At 49.6% G+C, this 14,144-nt stretch overlaps 1 protein-coding gene across 3 annotated transcripts in view; it reads left to right on the forward strand.

Annotated features, from left to right (window-relative positions):
• Nucleotides 1-14,144, forward strand: part of MAPK4 (mitogen-activated protein kinase 4) — a 164,435-nt gene that overhangs the window by 143,828 nt on the left and 6,463 nt on the right. For all 3 annotated transcript variants that reach the window (XM_023589644.2, XM_058277737.1, XM_004461396.3), the window contains 2 exons: nt 9,069-9,213; nt 10,414-10,575. In XM_023589644.2, coding sequence (XP_023445412.2) covers nt 9,069-9,213; nt 10,414-10,575 — 307 coding nt within the window. The remainder of the gene's footprint in view (nt 1-9,068; nt 9,214-10,413; nt 10,576-14,144) is intronic.

Here is a 14,144-nt window from a genome sequence, read left to right on the forward strand (position 1 = left end):
ATAGAGTATGGATTAGAGTGGACTTACTGATATTCTATTCATGAACTATTGTGATTAGTAATCGAAGAAAATGTGGCATTGGTGTGGAGAAAGTGGTCATGGTAGCTGCTGGGGACAGGGCGTGGGAGGAAGAGATGTGATGTGGGGCGTTTTCGGGACTTGGAGTTGTCCTGGGTGGTGCTGCAGGGACAGTTATCGGACATTGTATGTCCTCCTGTGGCCCACTGGGTGGACTGTGGGAGAGTGTGGGCTATGGTGTGGACCATTGACCATGATGTGCAGCGGTGCTCAGAGATGTATTCACCAAATGCAATGAATGTCTCATGATGATGGAGGAGGTTGTTGTTATGGGAGGAGGAGTGGGGTGAGAGGGGTGGGGGTATATGGGGACCTCATATTTTTTGAATGTAACATTAAAAAAATAAATAAAGACAAAAACAAAACTGAAAAAAAAAAACAAAAAAAAACAAATGTGAGGTTCCTCCCCCCTAACGTGTTCTTGGTTATTTCTACCTCTGTGTTAAGGAGGGATCTGAGAGGGAGGTTTCCTAGCTGGGAGGAGAAAGGTGAGAGTTCTGCCTTCTTTGGGGGGCAGGAATGGGGCAGAGGAAGGGGAGCCGGGGGGGCCTCAAAGATCACCTTCTCTGGTATTTGTACCCACACAACCAGCTGGCCCACCCCCTTGCCGCACTCTGGCCTCTGCTCAGCGGCCTTCGTAGACACCTTCCCACCCACCCCGTCCCTCTCTATCCCCTTTCCTTGCTTTGTTTTTCTTCGAGCACTCATCACCGTGAGACACATGATCCGTTTGTGTGTTCAGCTGCCTTTCCTCCTGAAATGTAAGCTCCACGATTACAGGGACTCTGTTTTGTTCACTGCTGGGATTGTATCTCAGCCCTGCCAGTCGTTAGCTAATTTGACCTTGGTCAAGTTATTAACCTCTGTATACCTTTTTCATAGGGTCATTTTGATAATTAAATGCACTAATACATAAAGTAGCACTTGTCACGCTGCCTGGCAGACAGTAAGATCTTAATAACTGTGAGCTGTTGTTATGATCGGTGATTTCCCAGTATATAAAATCTTTTACCCTTCATGACGCAGCCTCTGGGGAAGTCCTCTGGCTACTCAAGGATTCATCTCAAAAAAACATCTTGAGTGGAGCTAGAAAGAGAAACCTGCATTAACTGGGAACAGGGAAAACACTGCTTACCTTTCCAGAGGTGAATTTAAGATCTCTAGGACACAGACTCTCAAAGGTGGCTACACACTGGAATTACCCGGGGAGTTTTAAAAATTACTGGTGCCTAGGTCCCACTCTCAGTGACTCTGACGTAATTGGTAGGGCGGGTGGCCTGGGCATCAGCACTTTTGAAAATTCCTCAGAACCCCTACTGCAGGGTGCCATCAGATTTCACCTCGAAAGTCAGTAGTCAAATGTCTGTTTAGGGCCTGACAAGTTAATGCATCTTCCTAGCAGGAGCCATTTGCTCACAGACCAGTCCATTAAAAATTAATCCCCTTGGCCCAGCAGGCTCCTCACTTGCAGACTGCGGTTGATTGTGCTGCAGCAGCCTGCGCGGCTGACGTCCACAGAGGAGCTGCCCCACAGATGACGAAGCTCAGGCAGAAGCAGCTGAGCCAAGCCTCCCCCTGCCCACCTCTCTAACCAGTCCAGCAACTGGTGCTGGCCTCGGAGCTGCTGACCCTGGGAACCCACAAATCATTTGGCCATGGCTTTGAACTGTACATGGTTTCAGAGCTCACCATTGGGCCCCACAAGGATAATATTGAAAACTTTTATTTGGGACAATGAGATCTAGCTGAATTAGAAGACAACCACATTGCAACAAAATGCTTTTTTAAAAATTCCATTGCTTCCACTTTCCTGTTGTTTAAATGAAAGGGGAAGGAACCACAGAGGACTGGGGTATCCACCAAGGGTCTAGAGGAACTTAAATGGGCTTTGGGTTGATTTCCATGGAAACTGGGAAGAGATGGTAAATTTCCGTGCACAGAATCCCCTGAAGTGTGGAGTGGGGAAGGGACAGTTCTGAGAGAGGGGGCCAGCTGATCAGCATTCAGTGCATTTGGAGTTAAAGAGAACTTGGGGAGACCAATTTAACCATCCTTTCCCCACCCGTGTATATTTTACTGCATAAACAGAATGTGCCAAGATGGCTCCCCAAGGGTTGCGGTGTGAGTTGGGCCTTTAGAATGGTGTATGCTCTCCCTCAGCAGGAGAGAGTCCCTGCTGCATATTTTCTTGGAAATGAATTGAATAGAATGAGTTTGGAATCAACAGTAAGAAAGGCTATTTGGCCGTGGTGTTATTCCTTCTTTAAAAGGTTTCTGCCATGCCTGAAGCCTATTTTGGCTCAAATAAGAATTACTTACACCTTCAGAGAGAAAAGCCTGGAGAGAGAGGCCATATATTTCTGCTGAAACTGAACCTCTGGGAGGGTGTTGTTTTCCTAAATGCCCTTTTAATGAGTGTCTGTAAAACAAGGAATTAACCTCTAGTACGGGTCAGGCTGCTGCTGGGTTTCAGAAATCTGCCAGGCCTATTAGCAAAGCAAGCCATAAATTCTTAGGACAAGTTTATTAGGACAGGACCTTGCTGGTCAAGTGCGGTCCCCTGATCACTGTGTTCGGCTGACAAAATGGAATCTGCATTTAATCACCCAAGACCCCTGAGTGAGCCAAGTGTACGTCAAAGTTTGAGAAGCCTCCTCTCCCCTGGCTGCTGGTGGGTGTCCAGCAATCCGTGGTGTTCCTTAATTGCCTACCCTAATCTAGTTTGGCCTCATCACATCTTCAAAATCCTGTTTCTAAATCAGATCACATTCATGGGAAGGGGGTTCAGACTTGAGCGTATCCTTTGGAGGACACAATTGTAAGATGTTCACAGAAAAAGCCCTGCAAGTGTTGACCACATCATCTCCTCTTTTCATGTTGGACACTTCATCTCAAACATTATTTGCTCCTTGAAGACAAGGATGACCTTCACCATCTTTGGATCCTGCCCACAGGAACTGAGTCAGTCTGGCCTCCCAGGGCCGTGCTGGAAGCTCCTGGCGTGGGAGTAAGGGCAGCCCTCAGCATTGCTTCAATATGCTGAGAGAAATGGCCCTCCCACCCGCTCCCCCAACGCACACACATGCGCACACACACACACGGTACCACAGGCGACTGAGGCTTTATTCTGGGGAGAATGTTGTTCCCTTTTAAATTCACCTTCCATGCCTGTGAGGGATTGGTAGGCACCTTCTCATAAAAGCGTAGAGCAAAAGGTTTTTTGGATCATGCCTTGTCCCCTAACCTTCCCACTCCCAGACACGGGTAATCAGGCTGGGGGTAGGTGGGGCGTGGAAGGGACAAGCAGGGGAGATGTGAGTCCACGCCAGAACTGGCGCCCGCTGGAGCAGCACAGAGTAGTGAGTTCCTAGTGGCTGTTCGGATTCCCTGGCAGGCAGCTGGGCTCCCTCAGAAAGACAGTGCTTAGTGCTTAATGATGCCTTCCCTTGTTTTCTGTTGGGGGTCCCTAAGTACCCTCTTCACAGGGCAGCTGTCCTTAGACCACTACCCAAACCCCTTTGAAGCTTTCAAAGTCCATTTCCCATCGGCACTACACGACTCTAAAGCAGGGGTTCTTAGCCTTTTTTGTTCCATGGACCCCTTTACACACAATGGAATATTATCCAGCCATAAAAAGGAATGACGCTCTTTACATGTGACCACATGGATGAACCTTGAAGATACCATGTTGAGTGAAATAAGCCAGGCCAAAAGGACAGATATTATATGATCTTACTTATATGAAATAACTAAAAGAGGGGTTCTTAACCCTTTTTGTTCCACAGACTCCTTTGCCAGTCAGGTGAAAACCATGGACCCCTTACTAAGTCCACACTATACTGTGTATTATTTAATAAATATATCACACCCACACCAACACATCCCCACAAGAATAATGGTTTTTTCTAATTTAAATTCAAGCTCATGGCCCCTTGTTAAGAATCCTTGCTCTAAAAGGACAGAAAAATGGCATGATTGGAACAAGAGCTGAAGATGACCCAAGGGCCCCTGTAAAGAAGGTTGGAAAGGAAACTGTGACCAAATGCCTCCTGGTTGCCCCTCCAGAGCCAGCTTTACTGCCAGGGGACAGGGTGGCAGGAAGAAAGGGACAGTTGAGGAGGAGCAGCTCCCCTCTACCTCTGGTGCGCCGAGTGGTGGTCCCTGGAACTTGCAGGAGCCGCCCTGGGTCCCTCAGAGCCACCATGCCTCACGCCCACATGCGCGGAGCTTGGCCCCAGCTGGCCTGCGAGTCCAAAGGGCGCCTGCCTCTACGGGAGGGATGGAGCAGACATTCAGGGACCAGGTCTGATGACGGAGCGGAAACGGCTCTCACCCTACAGCTCCAGCAGAAGGGCCATGGTCTCAAATTTCTTTTGAGCCAATATACATACTGATTCATGACTCCTGATGAAATTGAGTTTCCACTCCTGGATATTCTTCATAGATTTTTGTATTCTAGAAAATTCTGAAATCCATTCAACTGAAACACCTCTCTTTGAATTCGGATCACCGGTATCACGTTGTGAGCCCCAGACCCTCTCAGCACAGACACCAGGGCTCACCTCAGCCGAGGGCAGGACCTCCCCCTCCCCCCGTCTCTGCACCACAGACCCAGGAATGGAGCCTCCCGCGTGTTTCCCTCTCCCCTCCCCAGAGCTTCTCCTGCTCCAGGGTTTAGCAGAAGACCCTGCAGCTTCCCAAATTCTCCTTTCCCCTGTGGCTTCTGAAACACATGAGTAAATCCCCTTTAAGTTTTCTAAAGGGCTTGGGAGACAAGCCTAGAGAAGCAGCTAGTGTTTGACTGAAACCAATCAGGTCTTCGGTTTTTATTCCAATTAAGGAATGAACTGGGGGTGAAGTTTATTAGCACCTGTCAGGGCTTAGCCCTATTCATTCTGGCCCAGCCTTGACCTTGTCAATGTCTTTCTTTTACTCTCAGGGCAGGTGTTTCTGAAGGAAGCCCGCCTGTGTCCCTTCTCTTTTGTCCTGGGCTCTGCAGATAGACAGGTGTTAATGACAGAAAAGACTGGTCATTTACATATCACAGAAAACTCACCTTCTGTCTACTCCTCTTGGGTATTTTTTGCTTTAATCTTCCCCTGACAGTCTGTATTAGTCAGCCAAAGGGGTGTTGATACAAAATACTAGAAATTGGCTGGCTTTTATAAAGGATATTTATTTGGCAAAGGAGCTTACAGATACCAGGCCATAAAGCATAAGGTGCTTCCCTCTCCAAAGTCTATTTCCACATGTTGGAGCAAGATGACTGCCAACATCTGCGAGGGTTCAAGCTTCCTGGGTTCCTCCCTTCCTCAGACTTCTTTTTCCTAGGTTCAGGGTTCCTCTCTTCCTGGGGCTTGCTTCTGTTTCCTCTGTGAGCTTACTTTCTGGGGCTCCAGTTTAAGGCTTCAGGATCAGACTCCAGCATCAAAACTCCAACATTAAAAGCCCTCAACTCTGTCCTTTGCCATGCCTTTTATCTGAGTCCCCATCCACTAAAGGGTGGCACAAGAGGTTTACATAATTACTTAATCAAGTAAACCTATGAATTCAATATAATCTAATATGCCCAGAGGAAAAGAACAGTTTACAAACATCCAATATTTCTTTTTGGGATTCCTCAATAATATCAAACTGCTAGGGGAGCAGATTTGGCTCAATGGATAGAGTGTCCGCCTACCACATGGGAGGTCCAAGGTTCAAACCCCGGGCCTCCTGACCCGTGTGATGAGCTGGCCCATGCGCAGTGCTGATGCACACAAGGAGTGCCCTGCCATGCATGGGTGTCCCCCATGTAGGGGAGCCCCACACGCAAGGAGTGTGCCCTGTAAGGAGCCGCCCAGTGTGAAAGAAAGTACAGCCTGCCCAAGCATGGCGCCGCACACACGGAGAGCTGACACAACAAGATGACACAACAAAAACGAGACACAGGGAAGTGGACTTGGCCAGTGGATAGGGCGTCCGTTTACCACATGGGAGGTCCGCAGTTCAAACCCCGGATCTCCTTGACCCATGTGGAGCTGGCCCACGCGTAGTGCTGATGAGAGCAAGGAGTGCTGTGCCACGCAGGGGTGACCCCCGCGTAGGGGAGCCCCATGCTCAAGGAGTGCACCCCGTAAGGAAGGCCACCCAGCGTGAAAGAAAGTGCAGCCTGCCCAGGAATGGCGCCACACACACGGAGAGCTGACATAGCAAGGTGATGCAACAAAAAGAAACACAGATTCCCATGCCGCTGACAACAACAGAAGCGGACAAAAAGAAGAACACACAGCAAATGGACACAGAACAGACAACTGGGGTGGGGTGGGGAGAGGAGAGAAATAAATAAATCTTTGAAAAATAAAAAACCAGACACAGATTGACAAGAATATAAGTGGACAAGAAGAACACAAAGCGAATGGACATAGAGAACAGACAACTGGGGGTGGCAGTGGGGACTGGGAAGGGGAGAGAAATTAATAAAATAAAATAAAAATCTTAAAAAAAAAATCAAACTGCTATACAGTCTCACCTTCTGCCCTGGGAAAATAAATCAGACCATTCTTTATTTATAATCCACCCACCCAGAAGTGAACTTCCACAGCCAGTTTGACTTGTCTCTGTAAATTATAAAATTGAACTTAAACTCCTAACAGATTGCACACAACAACCCATATGAGTCTCAAGTACATAACGCTACATGAAACAGAGACCCAAAAGGCTACATACTGTGATATCATTTATCTGATATTCTGGACAAGGCAAAACTAGAGGAACAGAACACAGTGGTTGCAAGGGGCTGGGGTGATTTAAAGGGGATATGAGGGAATTGTTTGACATAATAGAATTGTATGTTTTGATTGTGGTTACATGATTCTCTGCTTTTGTCAAAATTCATAAAACTGTACATTAAGGAGGGTAAACGTTACTGTGTGTGAATTATACCTCAATCAACTTGACTTTAAACTCCCGTAACAATTACATTTGCCAGTCCTTTTTGGAAAAAGATTAGGCATAAGTAGCTATCAACTTATATAAGCTTCTTGCCACCTTTAAAAGTGGGAAATTGGAACTCTCTGTAAAGTCAAGTATCAGCAGTCCTGCAGAAGTTGGGTAATTTTTAAGGGGGTTCAAGCCATACTGTTGCTGGATTTTCTCTAGGTTCTTGGTTATGTTACAAAAAAAGAATTTTTGGCCAGTAGATTATTAAGGAAATAGGAGAAAATAACAGATCATGGATCCCAGGGAATACTTGTGGATTAGTCCAGGCAGAGAGAGGAAAAGGGCTAAAAAGGGCTGATTTACAGATTACAAATTCCCACTATAGATTGCGTGTCCCCAGGTTATCTTGAGTGCTAATCCAGGCAGGGAGAGAAAGGGCAAAACAGGCCAATTTATTCTCTGTGCTTGCTTCTTAAACCATTAATTACTGCTCCCCTTGTTAATGTTTGGGGGAGGAGTCCCAGTGTTTGCAGTTTTGATTGGTTAGCCCACCCATCAATCCCCCCAGGGGGCCAATGGCAAGGCCCCTTGAGAGCATCCAGGGCTTTTTCTTGATCCTAGACAGAATCCCATTCTGAATGGGGGTTCTCATGGGGTTCTCCCAACGGTCATCTTGTGGGGTCTCCATGGCCACATGTGCCACGGCTGTGTTTCTCTGCCAGGTCCCAGATTCATCTCTTTATCTCCTAATCTAGCCTGGCCCATTCCTAATTCATTCGTTCTTTCATTTATTCAACAGTGTTACCGAACAGGAGCATTGAGGGTGGTGCCTGCATGCTGTAGTCATTTCCAGCAGAGAGCTTTTTTCCTTTTTTTCCTCCTTCCTTCTACCTTGGCACCAGTCTGAGGCCCTACTCTGATGAAATAAAGTGCCATGAAGAATTCTGCTCTCAGAATTCAGGTTCTCAGAAGGTTCTAGACTGAATACATCTTTGCTCAGCAAATGAAGAGCTTTCAGATTATAAATGACCAAAAGCTCCTTGGTACTTCTCCTTCTTGAATTTGAATCTGTTTTCCCCTAGGTCTGTGATACTTTGTACATGAGTAAAAAGGAAAATCCAGGAGCTTATATGGGAACTATGGCAGCACTAATAACCAGAACACCCCTAGAATCTCCCATTGTATCCCCCAGTCTTCCTTGTCTCTCCTGGACTCTGACCTGATTATCATTTCTTACTTTAGAGAGACCGTGCCAGGCCATCCCAAAGGATACTTCCCAGGTTTCACTGTTGGACCAGCTTTCTGAATTGCATGGAAAACAATTTCTAGATTATGCTAAAACACCTAAGTCATCACTGTATGTAGTAGGAAGGGATTCCAACCCAGACCACAATCTCTGAGCAGTGCCTGAAATCAGGTGGAACATCTGCTCCCCCAAAAGACTATGTAGAACTTCCAGAATCCTCTAGGCCAACAAAAGCTCTTTCCACTCTGCCGCTTTGGGCCACTTCCATGTGCCATCAGCCTTCGTTCATTGTGAAGACGGCCTTATCCTCTCTCAGGAGGGAGCTGTTGTCTGGCTTTGTAGAAACATTAATTCTAATTATCAGCACCAAAGCAACTGGTAATACCCAATGCTTATTTTCAAATTTATGGCTATTTCTGAGATTCAGCCACTGTCCCATCATTACTCCACTGATGAGGGTAACGAACTTGAGTGTGACTCCTATTTGTACATCTGCTTATACATGAGAGCAGATTTGTTACGCAGTTTCATCACGTTGGGGTAAGAAATCATTCATTCTAAAACACTGATAACCTGGATCCATTTCTACTAGGAGACCCCCAAGACCAATGTAATTCCCCCTCCAAAGCCTCCGAGCCCCACAAACCAGGCCCAGCCCCTCTAATGAGGCCTCTGTTGACTAAAGGTCCTTCAAGATCAACAGGAAAGGGATGAGCAGGAAAGGGGTTCTGTCTCCAGGTGAGGGGAACTGGAAGAAGTGCAGGAGGGAGGGAGGGCACCTGCACGTACCCGATCACTGGAACGGGGAGGCTTTGTCTTTTAGGGTTACCTGTCGGAAGGGTTGGTAACGAAGTGGTACCGTTCACCACGCCTGCTGCTCTCCCCAAACAACTACACCAAAGCCATTGATATGTGGGCCGCTGGCTGCATCCTCGCGGAGATGCTCACAGGGAGGATGCTCTTTGCTGGTGAGTTGCTAACCAGCCACCTTCCTCACTTTGCAGTGACCAGAATCCCAGGCAGGCCCCCGAACACCACCGTTGGAGGACCACGGCAACGCCCAGCTGGCCTTCTTGCCACCTCCCCTCTGCCTGGATCCCAGGCCCCTCTGGCTCCCTGTTCCTTCCAGCCTCCTGTGCTCCTGCCTGACCTGAGCAGCCCTCCCCCCGAGCCCCTCAGCCTCTACTGAGCGCCCCCCACCTCCTAGTTCCTCTGAGGAAATAAGTGGAGGAGGTCCTTTCTCCCCTGCCCTGCTCACAAGAGTGGGAGAGAGCCGCCTCTTGCTCGCCAGTGCTGCTTTGCTATTTAAAAAAGAGCCCTCCCCTGCACACGCCTCCCAAGCCTCTTTCCGCCCCCCCCGTCCCCGCTCGTCCTCCTGGTGCCGACAGCTGCTGGTCGCCTCGTCACACCCCCCACACTGAGGACTTGGGACCTACATTACCACCTCCCTCGCCACCCTGTGCCCTTCCAGCGTTCGGGTGCTGACGTGGCTCCCCTAATACCCTGGCCTTCTGGTTTCCCACCCCCTCAATGCCTGTGACATCCCCCTTCTTCATCAGCCTTTGTTCTCTGTGGGGCCTCCCAGTGACTGCCAGAAGGGCCACTGCTACCTTCAGAGGCTTTGTAGGAGTATCGGGTTAGGTCCCGGCATGCTGGGCGGGGGCTCTGATAACTCGGTTCCGCTCCCACCTCTCCTCCCTTCCCAGCACGAGCCGGTGCTGTAGCCCAGGACCACCATTCAGGGCACGGAGTCCTGGCTGTGACTCCAATTAGCCAACTGACAGAGAGCAAAACGCGCCTTCTAAGGATCCGCCCCACTTTAGTGCCCTTTCCATTCGCTGGGCGTTCAGTTTTCCAGCACTTTCCACTCTGATGCCCTCTTCAGATCCCCACCCCACCCCCGGGACTTATGGATGGTATTTAAGATTTCAAAAGTAGAGCACAGCTTGGTGATTAAGTAGAGGAGTAGGCTTAGGGACGCGTGGCTCAGAGACAGCAAGCAACTTGCTCACAGTCATACAGCAAGTTAGTAACAGTGAAAACCAGAACCCAGGTCCCCGGGCTCGCAACCCAGTACCCCCTCACACACGCACATGGCTTCTTGGGCTACTGCACACCCTAGCCACGTGAGCAGCCCACTTCACCGCCTGGTGTTTGCCTCGCCGCAGGGGCTCACGAGCTGGAGCAGATGCAGCTCATCCTGGAGACCATCCCCGTGATCCGGGAGGAAGACAAGGAGGAGCTGCTCAAGGTGATGCCGTCCTTCGTCAGCAGCACCTGGGAGGTGAAGAGGCCGCTGCGCAAGCTGCTTCCCGAAGTGAACAGCGAAGGTACCTGAGCCTGACAGTCAGGCCGAGCATCCTGGAGGCTGAGCCCAGGCTTCAGCTTGGGTGTGGGAACAGGCGTGTCTCCTTCCAGAAGGGAAAGGCATGGATGGGGAAGATTAGGCTCGCCCGGCCCTGGGCATTGCCCTGCCGTTAGGCAGCCCAAGGCAGTCATGGGTGCTTCCCTCTAGTCTACTCTCAGCTTGGGCTTCCCTTCCCTTCTCTTCCTCTCGTGCCTTCTTCCCTCTCCTCGTCCATCTCCCTACTTTTCCCCCCCTTAGAAGGCATGGTGTGCTGCAAAGAACATGAGCTTTACCAGCTTGAGGAACAGATTCAGGTTCAATTCCCAGTTCCACCAGTGACTACCTGGGTGGTCCTCAGCAAGTTCCTTAACCTCTTTGAATTTCAGTTTCCTTAACCATAAAATGGGTATGATGACAGGGTGGTTGTGGACTTTAAGTAAATAGGATTTGTAAAGCCCCTGGCACAGGGTAGTTGTTCCGTAAATCTTAGCTGTTCCTATTATCACTGCGCCTTCTAACTGTCAGAGGCGTCCACTGGGTGCTCCTGAATTCGGTAGGACATAGGGTCAGCCACTTGTAGGAGCCACCCAAATTCTCAGTGGTTTAGAGAAGATGGATTTCTTATGTAAGAAAAAAGAAAGCAAGGAGTTTATTTCCCTCACATGTTAATAGCCCGATGGTAGACAGTCCAGGGCCAGTACAGTAGATCTGCTGTACCAAGTCACCAAGGGACCCAAGCCAGGCCTGTCTTGTTGTTCTGCCATCTTAGGGTATTGCCCTTGGGTCATGAACCAGAAAATGTGCCCCCACTTCCACTCATGTCCTCATGGCCAGAACCGGGTCACATGGCCCCCACCTGGCCGCAGCAGAGGTCATGTAACGGATCTTTATTCCATGGCACCTTGCATCCCACTAAAAATTCCATTATTATGAAAGATGAGAATAGACATTGGGGTATAAACCAGTAGCCTCTGCCACATGCCTCCCCCATCAAGAAATCAAGAACTTAAACTAAAAATGTTTAGCCATAATTCCAATTCAATCAGTAATCTGCCTCGGTTTTCCCATCACTCACATGGGGAGTATTTGATTCACTGTAAATAAAGCAAGACTCAGCATGTGCACATTTACTTTGATTCCCAGGCCTCTTTAGCGATCCCACCATGTGACAGAGCTGAGCTCACATGTCAGGAATTCTGGGTCAGGGATATAGCACCACACCCTCCCTAAGCAACCGGAGACACGCAGCCCCCGGGAATCTTGCCTCTGAGAGTGGTGGGCATTATCTCAAAGAATCAGAACTGGTGCCTGAGAGAAGGTAAAGCCCCTCCCTCTTATCACCAACTTCAGCAGATGTTTATTAATCCACCCCGGGCAGAGAACTGCAGGAGGGCTGGATGTTCAAAGACCTGTATGAGTCTTCTAACTGGGAAGACAGGGGCTGCCCATTCAAGGTGAATATGAAATACTGAGGGACATACCCTAAGGGGCGACTGAGAACTCCAGGTATTTGGGGAAGGAAGAAAGCTCTGAAGTGCTGAGAGGTCAGAGAAGCTGGCTTGGAGGAGACGGGGCTCAGACTGAGCCCTGAAGCCTGCTGAACCCGAGTCAGGAGCCTGTAACATTCAGTGGTTCTCACGACAGCCAGGGAGGGGGCAGTGAAGCTGGAGAGGTGAGAAGGGTCGAGAAGCTGCAGGGCTTCGAATGCTCAGGGGCTTGGATGAGTTTGGACTCAATCCTGCAATTGAACAGATGTTCACTAAAGCCAGGCTTGCTTTATCCTCCCAACACGCCAATTTCAATCAGAATTCTCTCTACCCTTGAAAAGTTACCCCAGCTGGCCTTGGGCCTTAGGATCCCGAGGCTTCAATGAGATGAAACACTGGAGGGAGAAAGGGCATTGTCCCGTGGCCTCGCTCTGCTGTGTGCTCGAGGCCCCGCAGGCCTGGGAAGTGGCTGAAGGGTCCGTGTCACTGTGGTCCACTAAGGCTCAGGAAGCTCAGTCTCACGACAGCTTCGCTCAGCAGCCAAATGGCCCTCACACTCAAGGTACGGGACGAGAGGGCTGGGCCCTGGGACCACACTGGGGCATTCTGTCCTGAGCCCCATTTATTGCAGAAGGAAATGCACAAAAGTGACGAATCTGAGGAGGAAATCCAGCATATAAAACAGGTGAAAGGAGTGCTCTGAGTGAAGCAGGGCCCAAGGCTTGGGCCCTGCCCACTGCCCCTCAGTCTCCACAGGTGCCCCCAGGAAATCTTCCTGAACCTCCGGGCTCTACTGGGTCAGAGGAGGTGGCAGGCAGATTGCACAGGAGCCTCGTTCCGGAAGCTGCCCTAAGGTGCTGGGGACATCGAGCCAAGAGGAGAGGAGTCTGGGGAAGGGCACAGGTGGTTTCTGAATTAAGGTAAAGCTAAGGCTGAAGCACATAAACCCTAAAACCTCAGTGGCTCAGATCCCTAGCAGAGTATTCATTGCTCACATCGAGCCCAGTCCGAGTGGGGGACACGTGGGGCAGGGGAGGGCGAGTGGCTCTGCCCTCGGCAGTCATTCTGGGACCCAGGCAGTCACAGTATCTGCCATCTTCCACACGAGGCTTTCAGGCTTGCCCTGGGCACTCACACCCAGACAACAGATTCTTGCAGGAGGTTTTTATGGCGTAGGCCTGGACATGGGGTACACACAGCACCCCACACACATCCCATTGCCCCAGTCAATGGTGACGGTGCTGATGAGCCTGCCAATGTGTAGAGCTTTAATGCTCTCCTTTCCTTATCAGAACATCCAGTGTAAGGGCAGGAAAGCCTGGCCCAGGTCGTGAGCTGGGAGGTGGCAGAACCAGGCCCCGCCCTGCAGTAGCCCATTCTTCTGAGTCCTGGGACTTGTGAGGCTAACACCCTTTCAGGTCTGCAGCCCTGCGCCCCGAAACACCCTGAGTGCCTGAGGGTTCGGGGGTGATCAGAGTTCCTGCTGCTGAACTAATTCTTCAGTCTAGAGTTTCGGAGCAGCACTGCGTCCTCCTGGAAGGCCAGTGACCTTCTGAATCCATCGATTCCCTGAATCATTGATGAATTCTCCTGCAGAGATCCGGAGCCCCCGAGGGGACAGCAGCCTGGGCCCTGAGCTCAGCTCGATTTCTCTGTTTCCACCTGGTTTGCAGCGTCGTTAACCAGGTTGAGAAGTAATACAGACCTCCAGGCTAGGCCTTGCCTGAGATAACCCAGGGCAGAGCTCACAGCGCAGACGGGTGCCCCTAGCCCTACCCAGAGAAGAGGCAAGCAGCACCGGAGGGAGCTGAGCTCAGCCGGGACACACCGTGAAGCGCGACTGGCTGCTGGAATCTTTTTTTTTTTTTTTACCCTTTTTTTATTAAAGTTAACAGATCACAAAAAACATTACATTAAAAACATTTTTGAAAAACATAAGAGGTTCCCATATACCCTGCTCCCTACCCCCCCACCCCATCATTTTTGTAAATTGTATTTTTTTGAAGATATATACATCACACACAAAAATGTTACATTAAAAAATATAAGAGGTTCCCGTATACCC

The sequence above is a fragment of the Dasypus novemcinctus genome, chromosome 16, assembly GCF_030445035.2.
Source record: "Dasypus novemcinctus isolate mDasNov1 chromosome 16, mDasNov1.1.hap2, whole genome shotgun sequence".
Taxonomy (NCBI): Eukaryota; Metazoa; Chordata; class Mammalia; order Cingulata; family Dasypodidae; genus Dasypus; species Dasypus novemcinctus.